Source organism: Saccopteryx bilineata, chromosome 5 (genome assembly GCF_036850765.1).
Source record: "Saccopteryx bilineata isolate mSacBil1 chromosome 5, mSacBil1_pri_phased_curated, whole genome shotgun sequence".
NCBI classification, from domain to species: domain Eukaryota; kingdom Metazoa; phylum Chordata; class Mammalia; order Chiroptera; family Emballonuridae; genus Saccopteryx; species Saccopteryx bilineata.
This window is the reverse complement of record NC_089494.1, coordinates 211,106,946-211,129,336: the sequence shown is the minus strand read 5'-3', so window position 1 is coordinate 211,129,336 and position 22,391 is coordinate 211,106,946. Positions and strand designations below refer to the sequence as shown.

The window sequence follows — 22,391 nt, the reverse complement described above, 5'->3', positions numbered from 1 at the left end:
TTCAAACACTTGGAGGCTAAATAGCATGTTATTAAATAACAAATGGGTTAACAACAAGATCAAGGAAGAAATAAAAAATTTCCTTGAAACAAATGAAAATGAACATACAACAACTCAAACTTTATGGGACACAGCAAAAGCAGTCCTGAATGGGAAGTTCATAGAATTACAAGCATACTGTAAGAAGCAAGAAAAAGCTCAAATAAACAACCTCACCCTGCATCTAAAATAACTAGAAAAAGAACAAGTAAATCCCAGAGGAAGTAGAAGGAAGCAAACAACAAAGACCAGAGCAGAATTTAATGACATAAAGGCTAAAAAACAATAGAAAAGATTAATGAAACCAACAGCTGGTTCTTTGAAAAGGTAAACAAGATTGATGAACATTTAACCAGCCTCACCAAGAAAAAAAGAGAGAGGACTTAAATAATTAAAATTAGAAATGAAAGTGGAGAAGTAACAACTGACACCACAGAAATACAAAGGATTGTAAGAAAATACAATGAAGATTTACCATATTTTTTGCTCCATAAGACACACTTTTCTCCAAAAAAGTGAAGGGGAAAATGCCCATGTGTCTTATAGAGTGAGGTTCTTTTTTCTTTTTTTTATATCTGTTGTGGGTTTGCGGACAACTAGAAGAATATTTGCACATTAAAGTCTCTTCTCATTTGTTAATAATAGTGCTAATGGTTGTTAATACTGCTGTTGAGTTTACATTGTTGAAATATTATTGTGGTATATTTTATTAAATATTTTAACACATCATTTAGTTTAGAATTTTTTTTTCTTATTTTTCCTCCTTAAAACCCTAGGTGTGTCTTATGGCGTGAAAAATACCGTGTATGCCAAAAAAGTGGACAACCTCGATGAAATGGATAAGTTCTTAGAAATAGACAATCTTCCAAGACTTAATCTGGAAGAATCAGAAAACGTAAACAAACCAATTACAACAAATGAAATTGAAACAATTATCAAAAAACTCCCAACAAACAAAAGTCCTGGACCGGATGGCTTCACAGGCAAATTTTACCAAATATTCAAAGAATAACTAACACTTATCCTTCTCAAGCTATTTTAAAAAATTCAATCGGAGGGAAGACTTCCAAGCTCCTTTTACGAGGTGAGCATTATCCTCATTCCAAACCCAGGTAAAGACAATACAAAGAAAGAAAACTATAGGCCAATATCCTTGATGAAAATAGATGCTAAAATTCTCAACAAAATACTCGCAAACTGGATCAAGCAATACATTAAAAAAGTCATACATCATGATTAAGTGGGATTTATTCTGGGGAGGCAAGACTGGCACAATACTCACGAATCAATTAATGTGATTCCTCATAGAGACAAAAGGAAGGATAAAAATCACATGATTATATCAATAGATGCAGAAAAAGCATTCAATAAAATCCAGCACCCAATTATGATAAAAATTCTCAGCAAACTTAAATACAGGAACATACCTCAACATAATAAAGGCCATCTATGACAAATCAACAGCCAACTTCATACCCGATGGGCAAAAATTAAAAGCAATTCCCTTAAGATCAGGAACAAGGCAGAGGGGCCCCTTTCACCACTCTTATTCAATATAGTTCTGGAAATCTTAGCCATAGCAATCAGACAAGAAGAAGAATAAAAGGCAGCTAAATTGGAAAAGAAGAAGTAAAACTATCATTTGCTGATGACATGATACTGTACATGGAAAACCCTAAAGTCTCAGTCACAAAACTACTAGACCTGATAAATAAATTCAGCAGGATAGTAGGATATAAAATTAATATTCAGAAATCAGTAGCATTTTTATACACCAACAATAAACTGTCTGAAAGAGAAATTAAGGAAACAATTCCCTTTACTATTGCAACAATAATAACAACAAAAAACTCACAAAGAAATAAAGTACCTAGGAGTAAATTTACCAAGGAGGTAAAAGATTTGTACTCAGAAAATTTTAAAATATTGAAAAAAGAAACTAAGGATGATACAAACAAGTGGTAGCATATACTGTGTTCAAAGATAAGGAGAATAAACACCATTAAAATGTCTATACTACCCAAAGCAATCTGTAAATTCAATACAATTCCTATTAAAATACCAATGGCATACTTCAAAATGAGGAACAATATTCCAAAAATTTATATGGAACCAAAAAAGAACATGAATAGGCTAGCAATCTTGAAAATGAAGAATAAATTAGGAACCATCACACTTCCTGATTTCAAGTTATACTACCAGGTCATTGTAATTAAAACAGCTTGGTACTGGCATAAGAACAGACATACATATCAATGGAACAGAACGGAAAATCCAGAAATAAGGCCACGCCTTTATGGTCAATTGATATTTGACAAAGGAGTTAAGAGCATAGAGTGGAGTAAAGACTGCCTCTTTAATAAATGGTGTTGGGAAAATTGGACAGGCACAGGCAAAAAAATGAAACTAGACCACCAACTTACACATTCACAAAAATAAACTCAAAATGGATAAAAGACTTGAATGTAAGTTGTGAAACCATAAATATCTTGGGAGAAAACATAGGTAGTAAACTCTCCGATATCTCTCATAGCAATATTTTTGCCAATTTATCTCCATGAATAAGTGAAATAAAGGACGAAATAAACTAATGGGATTATATCAAACTAAAAAGCTTTTGTACAGCAAAAAACACCAAGAACAAAATTAAAAGACAACCCATACATTGGGAGAACATATACACCACTATGTCTGATAAAGGGTTAATACCCAAAATTTATAAAGAACTTCTAAAACTCAACACCAGGAAAGTAAATAACCCAATTAAAAAATGGGCAAAGGAACTGAATACACATTTCTTCAAAGAGGACATATAGATGGCTAATAGGCATATGAAAAAATGTTCAATGTCACTAGTCATCGGAGAAATGGAAATTAAAAGCACAATGAGATATCACCTTGTACCTGTCAGAATGGTGCTCATTAACAAATCAACACACAATAAGTGCTGGTGAGGGTGTGGAGAAAAGAGAACCCTCTGGCATTGCTGGAGGGAATACAGACTTGTGCAGCCACTGTGGAGAACAGTATAAAGTTTCCTCAAAAAATAAAAAAATGGAACTACCTTTTGACCCAGCTATACCACTTTTAGGAATATATCCTAAAAATACAAAATCACTGATTCAAAAGAAGTCACACACCTGTATATTTATTGTAGCATTGTTTAAAATAGCCAAGATCTGAAAACAGTGCAAGTGTCAATCTGTGGATGAGTGGATTAAAGAAGCTGTTGTGCATATACATAATGGAATACTATGCATCCATGAAAGAGAAGAGAATCTTACCTTTTGCTATGGCATGGATGGACCTGGACATCATTACGCTAAGTGAAATAAGCCAAGCAGAGAAGAAAAATATCATATGATCTCACTTACAAGTGGAATCTAATGAACAAAGTAGACTGAGGAATGGAACAGAGGCAGAGGCAGAGTCACAGGGAGCAGAGGGACAGACGTCAGGGAAAGGGGATGAGGGGATGGGATCAGAGAAGGTAAAGAGATTAGTGAAATTATATATACATAACACATAGATACAGGTAACAGGACAGGAAATCCCAGAGGGAAGTGGGGAGGGAGTTAAGAGGAGGGGGAGAAAAGGGGTGTAATGAGGGATACGGGGTTAGGGGTGAGGGTGTTACATTGAGTGGGGCACTTGACTCCATGTTAACACAATAAATTAAAATTAATAAAAATTAAAACAAATTTAAATCCCTATAATAGCACTATTGAAAATATTAATAATGTTTATTAAGGAAAAAGGAGTGTTATGTCAATAGCTGTTATATTGTGAATAGTACAGACACTTGAGGAAGAATTCCATAGATTTGAAAAGTATTACATAACTCAGTAAAGAAGTTGCTCATGTTACTGATGAATGAGTGGATCTGTAAAATACATCTTTGTTGTTTCACTTTGTCTTACTCATCAACATAGAGAAAAATATCAACAAAAAACAATAAAAATAAATAACAAAATAAATCTAGCTTTAGTTTCAATTAATTGCCAAATTTAAGATACTACTACAAACATAAAAGTCCTTCCACAGGTTTATAAATTATCAAGTGTATTTTTTAAATCAAATGTATTCTTAAAACTCAAAATGCATTCATGGAATAAATTCTAATGAGTACTAATATTAAATTTAATAAGTATATTTTTGCATGAAAAAATGTTATAAATCAGATAATCCCAGGAGAGGTAAGAATTGTGCCAGAACAAGAAACTGATCAATTTCAGTTATTTTATACAATTCAAGGTAGGCAGAGTGTTGAGAAGTATACTATAAGAAAAGTCTGCTAGAACTTGAAAGAGTAGAGATGGCTAACAGATTCAATACCCTGTGTATTGAGAATGAAACTGTGTGATACTATCAAGTACAATGAAACATAATGAAGAAATTGAAAAGTCTAACACAGCCACCAAAACCCAAAACTTAATAGCCATGGCAAAAGAGGACTGGAATACTTTATAAACATGAAAGATTGATGAAAAGGGAGGGGAAACCAGTGCCTTCATATTGTCTTATTTATTTATTCAACATTCAACAGTGATTTCTTGAGTGTCTACCACTTGCTCTTGGGTTACACAAAAAGATAACTCCACCTTTGTGGCACTTATATTTGAGTGAACAAAAATAGTTAATGGAGTGATAAATTAGAAAGTATTAAGTGCTACAGAAAAAGGAAAAGTAGAGCAAAGTAATACGACTGGGAGGAGGTCCATGGGGAGGGGTGTGAGCTGCAATGTTAACTTGATGTCCGAGAGAGCCTTCATTGAGAAGTACTTGAATTCAGCCAAGTGGATACTCCAGAAAGAGCACTCATGGCAGAGGGCACAGCTAATGTAAATGTACTAAGGCAGAGGTATACTGGAATAGAAATTAGGCTACTCTGGCTGGAGCAGAGTGCGTTTGAAATGAAGCCAGTAGAGTAATGAGTTGGGGGTGGGAAGGTACACAGGCGTCAAATTCATGCAGGATCTCATAAGCCATTATAAATACTCTGAGTAAAATGAGGAGCTGTTCTGAATAAAAAGGACCATAGAAGGCAAGGATAGGAGGAGAGAAAAACAGTTAGGAAGTTATTACAATAATCTAGCTGAGAGATGATAGTGACTAGGACCAGGGTGGTGGTAATGGAGATGATGACAAGTCATCAAACTGTGTGTGTGACTAAAATAAAAGTTGTGAATTTTCATGTAAACTGGCCATTGAGTTTTTTAACTATTTTAGTTTACCCCTTGGAAATATTATTCTCAACTGGAATCAATAAGTTGGTCATCCCTGGACAAGCAAATCTATAAAATTGATAGTAGAGTGAGACAAAGGCATGAAGCAAGTGAACACAAAGGTGAGTGAACTGGGCATAGTCGGAGGAGTGCTTATCACTCACTCATTCAGTAAAGGTCTGTTGAGTATAGTGTGTGTGTGCAGGACTCTGGGTATATACAGATTGCAACCTTGTTCTGGCTGTCGCTAAAATAAAATTCATAAGGAAAGTAGAGGACAAAGATCATTTTATGAGAACTAAGAAAGCTAGAGTTAGTTTTATGGGGCAGTAAAAGTATAAGAATAGATTTGTGGGTTAGGAGTATAAAAGGTTGAGGAAGAACCCCATAATAGGAAAGAGAGCAGCCACGGATGTACTTTGTTTAGACATGGCTTAAAGGGTCAGTGACATGCACGAAGGAAGATTAGGTGGCTAGTGATAATAGTGATAAAGAAGGGTGAGGAAACAGAGAGGGGAGATCACAAGGCCATTTATGATCACTCCAGTTAGGGCCTGTTGGGAATTAGAGAAAATGGGGACAAATAAAAAGAACCGGGGCAAGAGACATTTTAAAATTGGAATCAGCAGGTCAGAAAGCCTGATTAAATATGCAGAGCAGAAGACAGAGAAAAGGATAGTGAAAGTATAGTTGGTTCTCTGTGAGGCTCAGTTGAATGAGAAACACAGATCACGATGGTAGATTGACGTGGAAGGACAGAGATCGTTTGGTTTGAGTGAGAGTGCTGCTGGGTCAGCAGGGGTGAGGAGCCAGCGGAAGGGTCATGCATGTAGATTTGGGAGTTGACTTTTGAAGGGGTGATGGGAGAGAGAAGCCAGACAAAAGAACTGAGAAGGAAGACTCTGACAGTAGTTCCCTGGATGACCTACAAAGTCCTGATTCACAGACTGTGTAATGTCAGATACAGGGGAAACTGGTAAAGCCCATTATATGAAAATCAAGAAGGCTAGCCTGACCAGGTGGTGGCGCAGTGGATAGAGCATCAGACTGGGACACGCAGGGTTGTTTGAGACCCCGAGGTCGCCAGCTTGAGCGCAGGCTCATCTGGTTTGAGCAAAGCTCACCAGCTTGAACCCAAGGTCACTGGCTTGAGCAAGGGGTTACTCGGTCTGCTGTAGCCCCCAGGCAAGGCACATACAAGAAAGCAATCAATGAACAACTAAAGTGCCACATAAAGAATTGATGCTTCTCATCTCTCTCCCTTTCGGTCTGTCCCTATCTATCCTTCTCTCCCTCTCTCTGTCACACACAAAAAAAGAAGGCTTACATATAATAAAAACATTTTTGAGAGAATTAATTAAAAACAAACAAACACTTTCAGACACTTGAGCTCATTTTAGTTATGCATGAAATCTGTTAGAAAGCATTTTCATACCATTCTGTAGATGAGGGAATTAAGAAAATTTTAGAGACGAGTCAATGATTCCAATATGGGAAGTAGAATTCAATCTTACGCTATCTGGGACCAAATCCTGGGTTCTGTAGTGATTCTGATAAAAATAAAAGGCAAAGTCCTTATAACAGCCTGCCAGGTTCTAGCGACTTTTCAATCAGCCCTTACTTCCCTGACCTCATCAACGACTACTCAGCATCCAGCTCACTGCCGTCCTTGCTATTCAAGCGTACCAGACATTGCTCTACCTGACGGACTTGGCACTCATCACTCCTTCTTCTTTGAATGATCTTCCCCAGAATTCTCTCACCTCCTTCAAGTCTTTCCTCTATTGTCATCTGCTAATTAGGCTCTATCACCATCCTCTTATTTCACACTACAATATGCTTTATCACCTTCTAACATGCTATGGAACAAACTGGTGTATCAGGAACATTGTAGGTGGTATGTTTCTTCTGCTACAAAGGCAGCTCCAGGCAGAGGGCAGGCATTTTTACCAGTGTGCACGACTATATCCCAAGCACCTAGAACAGTGTCTGGCACATAATCAGAGCTCAATGAAATATTAATTGAACCCTTTGAGAAAGCTCCTTCTGCCGTGTGCTTGGTGTAGAAGACAGGCTGCAGTGGGTTCTGCTGCGATGTTGGCAGTATGGAGGGAGGAGAGGCAGTGAAGCTAGGCCACCTTCTGAGAAAGTCTGGTGGTGAAGAAAGGTACTTAGATAGTGGCCGAGAGCCAGAAGCAGAGTGAAGCAGAAGTTTGAGCCTATCCTGGAAGATGGGGAAAATCTGAGCATGTTTGAAAGTTTAAGGAATCTGTGTAGAACTGGCTAAAAATTCAAGTCAGAATGATGACTATGGAGGGAAGAAAATCACAGAACTGGTTATATGGTTAAAAAAGACAAAAACAAAAAAACTACTTATCTAGACCACTCCACCACCACCGCTGCCGCCACTCAAGAGCATTTTAACCACAGTGACAATGCAAAGCAAAGGCAGACGGTATCGGGAGTGTCGGCTTCTGGCAACTTGAGCTCCACGTAGAGAACATTATAGATATGAAAGCATTCAGCCAGAGGCTATGTTGCTGCCTTCAAGCACCAGGCAACATCTGAGAGATATTCAAAACAGGAGAGAACTCCAACAGAGAAACCAGAGTAACACAGCTCATCATTTAGAGAGGTTTTCTGAAAATCAGACTAGAGAAATGAGGCTCACCCCAGTAGCCAATAGACATAAACAAGGTGCCCCATGTGTACAGCAGGCCACATTCCTGGGTAGTATGTGGGGCTGCAGTAGCTTAGTTGGAAGCACAATATTCTTTATTAATAAGCCTTCAGCTTTTTTCTCAAAATGCATACTTCTCCTTACTTCTTTATGAAGATTGCATAGACACTTGCTGATCTAGGAATAATGACCTTCAATTATAAGTAAAGATCATATGTGAGCCTTTCTTGCCTGGACATGTAATAGCCAGCCAGAGCCCCTCCCTTGGACCCACAGAAGGCGTGTCACCCATTGAAGAGGACTTGGTGGCAGCAAGTCTGTGGACAGTATCTTGTGGTGCATGATGCCCATAGAAAGAGCAGTTCCCTTGAACTTGGGAGTCATTTGCCAGACTGTCCACTATGAAAGGACCACTTTTTATACTATATGCATAGTTCATACACCCCTCCTTTGATCTTGTATTCTAACTTCTTTCAGGATTTTTTTGAAAATAATGACCTTCACTTATAAAATGAATGTAGAGGTAATGTATCATAGAATTGTACACTTGAAACCTATATAATTTTATTAACCAGTGTCACCCCAATAAATAAAAATAAATGTATAATTTAAAATACAGAATTACAGACACCCTATCAAAAAAAATCAAATTGAATCTTTTGAGGTCTGTTGGTCATCCATAAAAAAAGTAATTGCACAACTTTATTGAAGGCAATGCCTGTCATGTTGTGTTTATTGCTTTTCCTGGATTATCTAATTTCATGCTCAAACAGCCCCATAAAGTATGTGTCATTGTCATCTTCATTTTATAATTAAAAAACGGAAGCTTACACACCCTTAAGTAAATCATTTAAATCACAAGTAGTTGACTACAGAACTAGCACTAAAAACAACAGGCTGTCATTAATGCCCACACTCTCAACCAGGACACTGTAGCTTTTTAGGAACTAGCAGTCTTTTGTCTTTTGCATGGACATAGAAAGCAGACTACTGCCCCTTTACGTTTGACCGTGGAGAAGTTCGTTTTCACTCATGAACTGCTAGTTAAGAGTCTCTCCATGTAAGTCCCAAACAGCTAACTTGAGGTGTTCTTTGTGTAGATATATTTCTAATGTTAGCATCATTTGTTTATACAATAGTGGATTATAAAAGAGCTTTGTTATTTTGGTTTAAACTTCTGGAGTGATCTTACAGGGCAGGATAGTCATTCCTATAACATGAGTAAGAATAACACTTGGCTGTGAATAATCATTTTGTTGGTGACATTAGAGTAATTTGGGGTTTTGGTAGAGTAAAAATTATATATATATATATATGTTCAACACTACTCAGACCAAGGTGAACTGTTAAAAATCAAATGGTTTGAAAGCTAGTGGGTCAAATTAGTAATTTGTTTCAAAGTATGAACTAGCTGAAAAAGAGTAGCCTTTCCAATTTAGCATTAGTGTCACCACAAACTAGATGGGTGACTTTTTATGTACCTGCTATGAGGAAAAGAAATGAGGTAACTCTGGTTACTAGGTATCTCTGTGATGATTTTGCAGAAATCTATAGCATCTGTTTTGTTTAAAATTTGTGTTTCTAGTAGCATTCATTTCATTTCAATAGATTGTTTTTTCTTGGTAGGTGGTAATTTTTAAAATTTTATCTCTAGCTCTAAATGACTTATTCAGAATCATATGGGTCCCAAATGCTGGGTTTCTAATATTATTTGATGTGTGGTAATACCTGGGTACGTGAGGATGGTTTTTATATTTTATTGCATTTTATGCAATTTTTCTTTAACTATGTACTTTTTAATACAAGTGATGTCTGTTATAGCTTATCTGTTTTCATCAATTTTCAACTGATTTTTAAAATCTTGTATTTAAGCAGCTTTCTCGTGCAAAAATATAAAATAGCTCTAGAGGAATGACATTGGTATTTCTGCAGTGTATTAATACAAATATATGAGAAACATTTTTGCCAATTATTTGGGGAATTGTTACTCCATTGACCATCTTTATAGAAATATATAAATTAATAGTTATTCCTTAGTTTGGCTATTTAATGTTTGCAAAAGAAGAGTAAGCATAATCAACTACAAATCTTCAAAATCCATGAGTGGAGATCATTTTTAATGAGTTCATCTTTTCTATCAATTTTTAAAGCTTAATTCTTTGTCTTTAGATTCCTGAAGCTATGTTCATCCCACTATGAAGGAGATACAGTGGCCATGATTCAAACTAGCTGTGGGCACTAGACGGAAACTGTGGTTTGGTTATATAATGAAGATAACAAGGAAAAGGCCAACGATGACAGAAGGATGATGACACTACTAATTGTGAGTGTTTATGTGCCAACAGTTTTCCTTATGTCATTTCTCACAGGCATCACACAAGGGTGTTTCCTAGTTCTGTCTCCCATTTTGCAGACAAGGAAACTGAAACCTAGCCAGGTTAGCCATGATCATTCAGGTATGAAGTTGCAGATCCCTGTTACATAATGAAAGGTCCTCCAATGTGATGTCCCATTCCTCCCCACACTCTTGAGTCATGGGCAATGTGCTCTCACCAGTCCTCAGGCAATGAGCATTCAAAGCTGGTGGGCAGCTTTTCTTTAAAAACCATCCTGGGATTACTCATTTTAAAAAAACTACTCCCCCTTTTCTTTCTTATATATATTTTGCTTTATAGCCTTTTTTTTTCCTGCTTCTTCATAGTTCTGTGAAATGAACTAAGCCATATCCCACAACATCTTATTCTGTTTCTTAAATTTTATTTTTAAAATATATTATGATATACCCTGATGTGAGACTAAGGAACACTGTCACTTTATTTGCACCTCCTTAGAGAAAACCCAGTAGCAATTGGATTTGATGCTATTCTCTCCAGGAGGAAAGAGCACTTTTTCATTCCTCAGTGATTAATCTAATGATAAAACCTAGTCGGAGCCAGATCTATCTTTTATTAACACTTTTATTGCTACGTGCTCCCAATACAACAAACAGCATCAGTAGTGTACACTTTGATAAAAAAAGAAATTTTAGCTTAGTAGAAAAGGAAGCTCGAAGGTCAGAAGTATAATGAAACGGATGTGTACATCTTGATGGGAGGTGTTGTGTGTATGACCATCTTTCTCTATTCTCCTGTGAACCAGATGTATACACACGCCAGCAAACTAGAGAGAATTCAATTTGGGGAAATTTTGGTGAAGGGGATGACTTCTACTTGAGGTGCAGGGCTTGTTTTATGATCTGGAATTCACCTAATTCATTTGACTTTCAAAAGTCTTGCACAAAGTAGCAGCGATTCCTTAGAGGTATAGAGTCAGTAGGTGAAGCTGTTAGTTTCCCATGGTTGAAATGTCGAAGTCCTTGCACATCCTGTGCTTTGAAAGGTTAACCTCTCTTCATTTTAGTATGCATAGTACATTTCTGAACAGTTCGGGAACTGACCTCAAAGACATTATGCTGACGTCCATCTTTCTTTTTTCTTGAAGTATAATTCATGAAGTGTGTAGATCTTTCACATGCTTTTTTAAAAAAATGATTCTAATTCACTATTTCATAAAAAGCTAGCTGAGTGAACACTGTTTTATGTTTCATTGGTGGGGACCAAATCAATTTTGTTTGAACTACTTTAAAAATGCAAATGGTTTGCACTACATCAAATTTGTTCAGTTTTAACCCTTTAATTTGGCTATTGAAGTTTGCTTAAATTCCTCCTCTAGGTACCAGAACAAAAGCATGCATCTCTAATTATGTCTCTCTAGTTTACCAAAATATGTCATTGATATTAGCGTAAATATTTAGTACATAAAAATACTATCAAGAAAAAAAAATCAACTTTTAATAAATATCTTCAGTTCTGAATTTTATATACAAGTACTTTACATCTACTCCCTGGAGAGAGCATTTCTGGCTTCACTGTAAGGTGACCACTGACATAAATTACTAGCACATTATTGCAGTCAGATGCATTGTGGTTGTGAATATTTGGGCGTGTGAACCATGCAGAAAATAAATATTGCAACCATTGACAAATGCTTTTTAGACCCTGCTTCCAAAGCCTCAAAGCCCTACTGTACTTCAATATCAATTCTAGTTCAACGATGCTTTTTTCAGCTACCAACATAAAAATTATCTCCATACGTATTCCTTTGTTATTATTACAGTACATTGAGTATGCTTTTTCTTGGCTATGTCAACAACTGGAAAATAAACAGCAACACAAGAACACGGGACACTTCAGTGGTGCCTATTGATGTCCTTGTAAGAGGGTTTCAGCTATGTCTTGCACATGTTCATTTACTGGTCTCTGTTCCCTGTGACCAGAGTTCTATTCCTTTTTATTAAAGGATGGAAGATAATAGGGAAGCTGAAATCTGTTTATCTGCAGCTTATCTGATTTTTTTCTTTCTCTGTAATTTAGGTATCACATTGTTGATTGAACAAAAACCCTTTGTTTTGTATTGTCAGTAGCTGCAATTCTAACTTCTTCTTTGTAATATTCAGCTTTGAAAATCAACCCATACAATGTCAAATAAGGCAATACTCAATGACAAGCACCTAGAACATCCAGAAATGTAATATAGTAAACAATCATTTGAGAACACATCTCTTAAAATAATACTGATTTCTGCAATATACAGTATTTACACAACAGCTGCAAATTTGCTCATACAATATTTCTAATATAGATAAATAGGAATACAAGTCTACGAATTCTTTCTCCATTTCCAAAATATTTTGTTAAGGTGTAAACTGTTGGCACCTCTTTTTAAAAAATTTTTACTATAACTTTTTTAAAACAAAAAAATCAGCCAATATGCACAATTGGTTCCAGTCCCTTTTCTGCTTTAGAGCGTGACCAATATACTTAGCAACTTACTTTCCTTCTGTTAATATTCTTTGGTGCTTTCTTCCATTGCATTCTAGTAAATGAGTCAATGCAGAACAAAAAAAGGAGGAAAGCAACTAGAAAGTGAACCAGCACTTTTTGTTCTTCCATTTCCAGGTAAAACGAGTTGACCATCTCTGGAGATTTCCACTTTAAACAAGCTGTATGCACCATGTGGAGAGGGAGTTTGGCCAGTATTTCCTGATTTTTAGCCTTTTAGGTTCACCTTCTCATCGTTCCAAGGTGGATGATCTTACCGGATGTTTCTTGTCAACAATCTTTTCATCTTTCTTTGAGGTTCTTGCCTGAGAAGTAGCACCTATTGAATGGCGGACTGCAAGGAAGGGGACAGCAGCCACTTGTGAAGAGGAAGTGAGATGGCGACTCTTGCTGGCAGGGGATTCCTGCCTCCCAGTCTGACTTTCTGCTTGCTGAGCTCTCTGTGGGGGTAAGTTAGCACCATCAGGTTTACTGTTTAGTCTGAAAGCAGCATATGCATTTGGACCTCCCACTGAAGGGATCCTACTCAAAGACTTCTTTCTCTCAGCAGTAGTCTCTGAATGGTAGGGAACCAAAGATGTAGGCATCACTAGAGATCCAGGGAGGTCACTGGGGTTAAAGATAATGTCCTCGTGAGTTTCAGCAGCCTCAGGAAGGAACGGTGGCGGCAGGGTGCTGCTGCGCTTACTACAGGACTCACAACATAACTTGTTATAACCTGGGATGGAGCAGTACCGCGCCAGCACCTCCATCTGACAGAATATGGATTTATCTCCCAAACATGGCTCATCTGCAAAAATTAAAAAAAAATCATCAAAACATAAAGTATAAGGAAGAAAGAACTTAAAATTGCTTATGACTACATAAAGATTTAAGTAAAATCAGACATTGATGGGAGTTGTCCACCTGAGCCTTTGCATTAAAAATATCAGGATTAGGATGAATTCACTAAAATAAGCAGTGTTTTTTGGTTTTTTTACGTGCAAAGCACTTGGGTTGACCTTCATTTTCATATCTCCCTAGGGGCCTTCAAGTTGAAAGTATTTTTTTGTTCTTACTAGGAAACTATATCTGAACTTTCTAATAAGAAAATAGGATTAATTTTAACACAAATATTTTTAGAATATAAAGAGTTGTCTGGTTTATTTTATGGTATTTTTGTCTTTCTAATAGAGTAGCCTCTCTATTAAATTTAAAATAAAAGTATATACTAAAGATCTGTTGGAATAAATTAAATCTCAAAATATATAACGTCTTGATTAGATGTATTATTAGGTAATACTATATTGTTAGGTAAGGAACCTGCTATGTAAGCTGTCAAAAAAAATTGAGAATCTTTTTTTCTAAAGTTTGAAAAAAATTTAAAAAAAGGGTCAGTGGGCAAGTCCAATAGGAGGACTAAGAATACCACCTTTACTTATTATATATTAGAAATAAGAAAATTACCCATTAGAGTTATAAAGCCATGCCCACGTCCCAAATTGCAGAATGACTTATATTTGCCAGACATTTACAGATCTATTAGATAGTATGATGTATTTGAGTATTTTATATTAGCTAAGGTAATCTTCTATGTTCTGAATGCCTGAGAATCACCCTAATGGGTTTCATTCCTCAAATATCAATTCCTTATAATAACTAAATGACTTTTTGTGCACCTATATCTTAAGGAAATTAGTTTTTCTTCCTATGTATTTAAGGCTCTAGGCCAGGGGTCCCCAAACTTTTTACACAGGGGACCAGTTCACTGTCCCTCAGACTGTTGGAGGGCCGGACTATAAAAAAAAAGTATGAACAGCCTGACCAGATGGTGGCACAGTAGATAAGAGCGTTGGATTGGGATGTGGAAGACCCAGGTTTGACACCCTGAGGTCGCCAGCTTGAGTGCGGGCTCATCTGGTTTGAGCAAAACTCACAGCTTGGACCCAAGGTCGCTGGCTCAGCAAGGGTTTACTCGGTCTGCTGAAGGCCCACGGTCAAGGCACATATGAGAAAGCAATCAATGAACAACTAAGGTGTTGCAATGTGCAACGAAAAACTAATGATTGATGCTTCTCACCTCTCCGTTCCTGTCTGTCCCTGTCTATCCCTTTCTCTGACTCTCTCTCTCTCTCTGTCTCTAAAAAAAAACAAAACAAAACAAAAAAACTATGAACAAATTCCTATGCACACTGCACATATCTTATTTTAAAGTAAAAAAATAAAACGGGAACAAATACAATATTTAAAATAAAGAACAAGTAAATTTAAATCAACAAACTGACCAGTATTTCAATGGGAACTATGGGCCTGCTTTTGGCTAATGAGATGGTCAATGTGCTCCTCTCACTGACCACCAATGAAAGAGTTGTCCCTTCCGGAAGTCCGGGGAGGGCCAGATAAATGGCCTCAGGGGGCCGCATGCGGCCTGCGGGCTGTAGTTTGGGGACCCCTGCCCTACGTACGTCCTAGGACAGTGAACCTGATCGGACCCTGCAGTCTCTTTTTTCTCAGATTCCTCACCTCCATCACCTCCATTCTGCTCCAAGTCTTTTAAACCTTCTAAATTATGTATTCCAGCTCCAAGCGCTCTATTCTCTGTGAGTAAAAGGAGAACACATAGGGTCTCCTGTCTCTAAGTGTGAGCAGGTTGGCACTGCAGGGAACGGTTCACAGCCTGGGTCTAATTATGGCCAGAATATGCTTCTGTATGCAAGAGGAAAAAGGGAGAGACAATCTGGGAAAAAATATGATCAAAGGAATGCTTTTGTTTTATGGTAATTTGCCTTGAGAGGCATGGGAAGGGCTTAAGGGCAACAACAAATAGTACAATCCAATCGAGGCCTAGAAACGGGTTCACATGACAATCAATAAAATTAAGGAAGCTTTTTAGCCTTCTCACTCCACGCATGCCAGATCATTTAAGAGATTTGGGAAAAGCGTTTACACAGGGTCTCAAAAGGCCATTTGATTCTAATGGCAGCTTGAGATTCTGACGGGAAGTATTACTTACTCAGTTGATAGATGATAGAAATATGTGGCCTTTAGAACTCTTAGCATTCTACATTTTAGAGCAGAAAGCAGCTACAAGAATGCGGAATCACTAACATAGTTATGTCCCCTCATCAGCACCTCTGTTTTACAATAAAAACATTTTCTTTTGGCTAAAGGAAGACAATTGAGCAAATTCTTGCTGATAATTAGGTATATTTGCAGAACTATATAGCTCTATCAGCTATTAAGATCAATAACGCTTACAAAGTAGTTAGCCTCCTGGCAATAATGCTTTCATAAAAATAAAATATTAGAGAAACTAAACTTTACAGCTTCTGAGTCAAGTTTGTCTTTCAGATTTGACTTGTGTTTTCAATTTTCAAATAGACTTTCCAAAGAAAAGTGATTAAAATATGTAAGTCTTTTGTCTCCCCCTCATGGTCATTCTTGTTCATGACATTACACATTTCAAATGAAAATGTATAATGAAATACTTTTTAAGACTTGAAGCCTGAAATTTCCTCCAAAAACAAACAAACAAAAAGACATTTTATAAAATAGTGCTTTTCAAATTTTTTTTTGGAAAAAAACACCATTTAGCAGACGTCCACATTCAGTCAATGGTTTACTTACGATGTTGCCAGCCAACAACTTCTTCAATCCCAAGCCTCACTAGCTTGTCAGAGCAGTGTGTGCAGATGTCATTAGGCACAGACTTAGTGGAATTGCATTTCAGAGGAAGCTTGTGGTGTGGGGAGGGTAAGGAGAGGACGAGGGGAGAGAATGCATAAGACTTGGAAAAAGAGAGTGAGAAGCAAGAGAGAGAGACACAGGCCCACGTGGTAGAGAAAGAGTGGGGGGAGAAAAAGGAGAGTAAGGAAGACATGAAGGAAGAGGGGAGGAGAAAGGAAGGGTGGATGGTGAGAAGGAGCAGAAGAGGAAGAAGGAGAAGGAGATGGAAGAAGGGGAAGAAGCAGAGAGAGGTACAGAAACGGAAACCATCCAATATATATTTTGTTTGTTTTACAGTAGCACATTACTGTTTACTTTTAAATGAAATCGGCTCTTGCTTTTGCAATACTGCAAGAGTAGGTTAGGCACGTTGCTGCCTGTGTGCAAGGTGTCTATGCTGAGATCACCCTCGGGGAGTACACATATATGGATAGACAGACACTGGAAATGGCTTTTGAGTAGCAGCTATCGTCCATGTGTCTATATTCAATAATTTTAGTAAAACATTTCAAAACCTTCTGTAATATAAGGAAAACAAGCAGCTTGTCTGGGATCACAAATTGACAGACGCTCCAGGGCCACGACGCAGACCGCCCCCAGCACCGCAGCCTACCGGGAACAGTGTGGGAGGCTGCGCGGGGGAGGATCATGCGCTGGGCGGCACATGGCCTCAATCTCCATTCTTCAGAATTGTTTTAGGCTAATTTGTAAGACTGTTTTCCTCTGGCTATTTTTTGATAAGTAAATAGAAATTCCACAGCTTGTCCTGAAAGAAAATTCTGCTTTTTTTGATGCTTACAAACCACTGTCAAGAGCCGTGAAACCAGTTAGTGTCACACCTACCATTACAGGGAGGCAGCTGACATGCTCGGACGGACTCGGGCTTTGCCCTGTCGCAGTGGTCTGCGGCCCGGCAGAGGACCTGCCTCACCTCCGTCCCTTCGCCGCAGGTAGCGGAACACTACAGAAACAAAGGCTGCGATTACGGGTGTTTATTGCACCAATACCGCCTTTTCTTTCTTTCCCCCACGCCCACGCCCACTCACACACTCACACACACACACACACACACACACACTCACACACACTGTCTCTCAGACACACACACACACTGTCTCTCTCACATACACTCTCTCACACACACATACTCACACACACACTCTCACACATACACTCACGCACACACACTCTCACACATACTCATGCACGCACACACACACGCACACACACTGTCTCACACACACTCTCACACACACTCTCCCACTCACACACACATTCTCACACACTTTATGCACACACACGCACACACACACACTCACATACACTCACGCACACACACTCACACACACTCACGCACACGCACACTCTCACACACACACGCGCACACACACACACACTCACGCACACAGCTCTGAAGTTCCTTCTCTACTGGGTGGGTTCACAGCATGGTTTGGAGACAGGTAGCCTAGGGTTCTAGCCCGGCTCCATCATTTACCAGCCTGGCAGTGTTGCTTTTCCTCTGAAAGCTGGGGTAATATACTTGCCTTAGAGGACTGGTGAAGAAGTAATGAAGGCAGAGGGACAAAGTATGTAAAAATTCTGCCTGGCATGTAATAAGCATTTGCTACAAAACAAGCCATTAGTACTACAATGTTAGTACTTCATAGTTCCTAAAAACAGGAGTGGTACCTGTTTTCAGGAAGCGGATGGTGGTATTGACCTTCCCATTTTCTCCCCTTCCTCACAGATGGCAGGGTTTACTGACATGCGACCTTGGTTAATTCAACCTCTTTGGGACCACTATTACTCTAACCCCATTAATTCATTTCTTTAGCGTAGAGGCAAGCTGCTCTGAAGCTACAGAGGAGGCACCCCGTGCCAGGCTCTGAGGGGAAAAGAACATGCGTTATCTCTGCGGTCTGTTCAGGCGACCCTCACTTGCCTGACCTCCTCCATCGACCTGCTTCCCATGTCCTCCTTCATTCCTGATCTGCTTTTTGATGCCCTTCCTTCTTTAAGCTCTTCTGTGCCCCCTGACATCTCACTATGTGTCTTCACAAATACTAAAGACACAGGTTAATTCAGGCACCACAACATTGAGTCAGCCAGTCATCACACAGGTGCTGGCTGGGGACGGGGGAAGCAAAGCACACGGTTCTTGAGAAGTAGGTGGCTTCGTGGTAAGCACAGGCTCAAGGACAGGAGTCACAATACTCTGCCATCAACATGTCTTTGGAATACATGAGAAGGACTTTGGGCACAGCAGCCCCAAAAGGTGGCATTTCGGGCTATGGAATGAGCACTGGTAGATGAAACGGATATAGGCAGAGAGGAGGGGAAGGCTCAGCCTCCAGAAGGAGGAGGCTCTGACCAGCACAGTCTTTTCTGGACAGTGAGAATTTTACTCAAACTGGGTCAAAGAGTTGTAATCAAGAAACAATAAGAAAAGTCAGTGTAGGACTTCTTGTGGTTATTGTGGTAATCATTTTGCAATATATATATATATCATTACATTGTACACTTGAAACTAATATACCTCAGTGAAAAAAGAAGAGTTAATGTGGGAACAAATGGGGTAGGGTCCTGCATTCAGTGTCAGGGGCTTGGAATTTACCCAGTAGGAATGGGGGTCAACAAAGATATTAAACAGAAGGCCAATCACCTTTAGACTCCTTTGTCACAATGCATACAAACATGGTTTGCCTCTACCAACTAATCTTAAATGCAAACACTGTTTTAAAATGTTATTTTTTTCTAACACCACCAGGTGCTCAATGACTACAAAACATGTGAGTTTCTCAAGTCACACAAAGCCTGCCTGATACTTAAACAAAATAAAAATGTGATTTATCTGCTTATACACATATACGTGCACACAGAATTCACACACCCACCTCACTCCAGGGCCCCGTTTTCCATTGGGCTGGGCAGGGCACTCTGTTGCAAGGCCGGCGGCTCTCGGGACGGTCTCCCATGCAGTACTTGCTGTGCACGGAGCGGTTGGTGCCGTCGAGGAGGGGCTGGAGGCAGCGCACGGAGCGGAGCTGGTAGCCAGAACTGCCACAGGTTTTGGTGCAATGCTCCCATTCCTCTGCCACCCAGCTGTGGGTGTGGAGGGTAAGATTGCACATGGTCACTGGGATGCAGAGTGTGCACCCTCTTGCATTGCAAGCCTAGACTCTTCTGCGCTCTGAGTGACGTGCAGCCCAGTAGGGCACGTGGTAGTACAGGAAGCACTTTCAGAAAAACAGGGGCATCGAACAGTTAAAAAGGCTTGGAACTTTCTAACAATAACAGGCCTGGCATGTCTATTTTTTAATGACTTAGTATTTGTCTGCCTCCCAGTGATCCTGAGAGCTTTTCCTTTCCTCAAAGATGATCAACAGATGTTTTCTGAAACTCATCTTAAGGGTACCTGGTTGGGTTCAGACATGATGGTAGTTTACACAATAACACCAACCCACTCTCAGTCATATTGCCTAATGGTGTTAAAAACCTGAAAGAAATTTTAAAAAGGACTCTCTTGAATATTAACATCATAGTAAAAGTGAAAAATTTAGCAAGTGGAACAATAAACAATAGGAGTGAAGAGAAAATTAGATCTGTCTAGGAAGCCTAACTACAAATATCCCAGAAAGAAAGAACATCAAAAACAAACAAATAAACAGACAAAACAGGGGACGTTTTAGAAAGGAGATATAAGAAAATCTCCCAGAGATGAAAAATATTGGTTTTATGCCTTATAAAGTTGATGAGTACACAGCACAATGGATGAGAAAAGATAAGCACCAATGCTGTGAAAATTCCAGGATGCTGGGAACAAAAGATACTACAAACTAATGATGACAAACAAAAACAGATCACATAGAACTGGGGCCAAATGGCAATTACTTTTCTCAGCAACACTGGAATCTGAAAAACGATAGAACAATGGTTTCAAAATTCAGAGTAAAATATATTATAGTTTGAAATTAAGTATGTGTCCATAGATCAAGAGTAGAAGAAAGACTTCTTGTATAACCTTACATTTGAACTTATGTTTTTTTAGGTATAGAAAAATTTAATTCTTTTCTTTTTTTTGTACCTTTCTTAAGTTGAAAACGGGGAAGCAGTCAGACAGACTCCTGCATGCGCCCAACTGGGATCCACCCGGCATGCCCACCAGGGGGCCATGCTCTACCCATCTGGGGTGTCACTCTGCCGCAATCAGAGCCATTCTAGCACCTGAGGCAGAGGCCATAGAGCCATCCTCAGCGCCCGGGCCATCTTTGCTCCAATGGAGCCTCGGCTGCGGGAGGGGAAGAGAGAGACAGAGAGGAAGGAGGAGGGAGAGGTGGAGAAGCAGATGGGCGCTTCTCCTGTGTGCCCTAGCCGGGAATCGAACCCGGGACTCCTGCACGCTAGGCTGATGCTCTACCACTGAGCCAATCGGCCAGGGCCAAATTTAATTCTTATATAAAAATTTCGCTTCGTTTACATTTCTTTTCATGAAGCTATTGGAAGATATGACGCACCACAACAAATGAATACGCCAGGAGATAAGAAGACAGGGAATGCAGGAAACAGGAGCACCAATGCCAGATAGAGAGGCAAGAGGACTAGTTAGGAGGAGGGTAAAAACAAACCCCTGGGTAAAAGCTGTGCAGCATCTAGGGTAGAGGTGAAACACATAGAACTCTCCGAGAGATGTCTCTAAGATGCCAATGACATGACACTTGAGTGCTTAGTATTTAGAGTAGATTGATACTCATGGAAGAAACTCTGGGGATGACCTAGTGAAAAATAGTAAAAATATATATATAAAAATCAAGACATTCGTTAACTCTAGAAGAAACAAAGTTTTACAAGAAAAGAAATGAAATAAGAGCTTGATAAGTAACTCAACTGGTACAAGGGATGCATGTTGTTGAAATAATATAAACTCTATATATTAATATCAGTAAAAGATGATACCAATATTGGAAGTATAGAGGAAGGGAGAAGTGTGGACTTCACATGTGCATTTGGAAAAGGATTCTAAAAGAATGCTAAATCCTTCACTTTCCACAGTGGAAATTCAATATACATAATGTCTAAACCCTCCTGTGCCCCGCCTCCCCCCCAAAAGTCAAGCAGTAAAAGCAAAAACATTTTACTTAGAGAGATGGAAGCTGCAGTACCAAATATCAAAAGAAGTATCACAACTCAAAGTAATGTTTTTGAGGAACAGGGATATGTAACCACAGCTTTATATAATTCCAGGGAATTGATTTGACTAAACCAGGTGCATGTATTAGCTTTGACTAAAATTAAAATTAAAAAAAGCTAAAGACACTTAAATCCATATTATTTTGTCCTGGGGGCATGATAGTTAAAATGAATGCTTACAGTGGATGTGTACACTCTTGAATATTGCAAATTCTTCTAATAGGTTTTGGCTTTTTGTTGACTTCACAGAAGCTGCGATGAACCATTTTATTGTCGCTTTTCCTACGGCATCCGTATTTAGTGTACTGAAAACCTGGAGAGGAAATATATTTCTTTGAATTTGATCACTTATTCATTCTGTCATATAACTAACTGGTCATTTGTTCATTCATTCAACAAATATAATTTATATTTACTGAATGCATACAATAAGCTGGCACTGTTCTAGGTGCTGAAGGGCCAGAAGTAAAAAAACAAAGTGTCTTATTTTTTCAAAGCCCACACTTAATAAATACTACAAATGATTAAATAGTAACTGCACATTTGCTAATAAACTGGACCCTGAATATACAGAATCCAGTATCAGGGACCTGTCTGAAAATCACTCACAATATCCTGTGACCTAAGCTTTTTCAGAGTTAGGTACTCAGTTCCCTGTAGGGGGCACCAAAGGAA

General features: G+C 38.7%; 1 protein-coding gene across 2 annotated transcripts in view; it reads right to left on the bottom strand.

Moving 5' to 3' along the window:
• Nucleotides 1–13,029: 13,029 nt before the first annotated feature.
• ADAMTS3 (ADAM metallopeptidase with thrombospondin type 1 motif 3) overlaps nt 13,030–22,391 on the bottom strand; it is a 259,718-nt gene continuing 250,356 nt past the window's right edge. For both annotated transcript variants that reach the window (XM_066280883.1, XM_066280884.1), the window contains 4 exons: nt 21,897–22,029; nt 19,424–19,631; nt 17,373–17,490; nt 13,030–13,614 (listed from right to left, as the gene is read on the bottom strand). In XM_066280883.1, the coding sequence (XP_066136980.1) occupies nt 13,055–13,614; nt 17,373–17,490; nt 19,424–19,631; nt 21,897–22,029 (1,019 nt within the window). In that variant the 3' untranslated portion in view covers nt 13,030–13,054. The remainder of the gene's footprint in view (nt 13,615–17,372; nt 17,491–19,423; nt 19,632–21,896; nt 22,030–22,391) is intronic.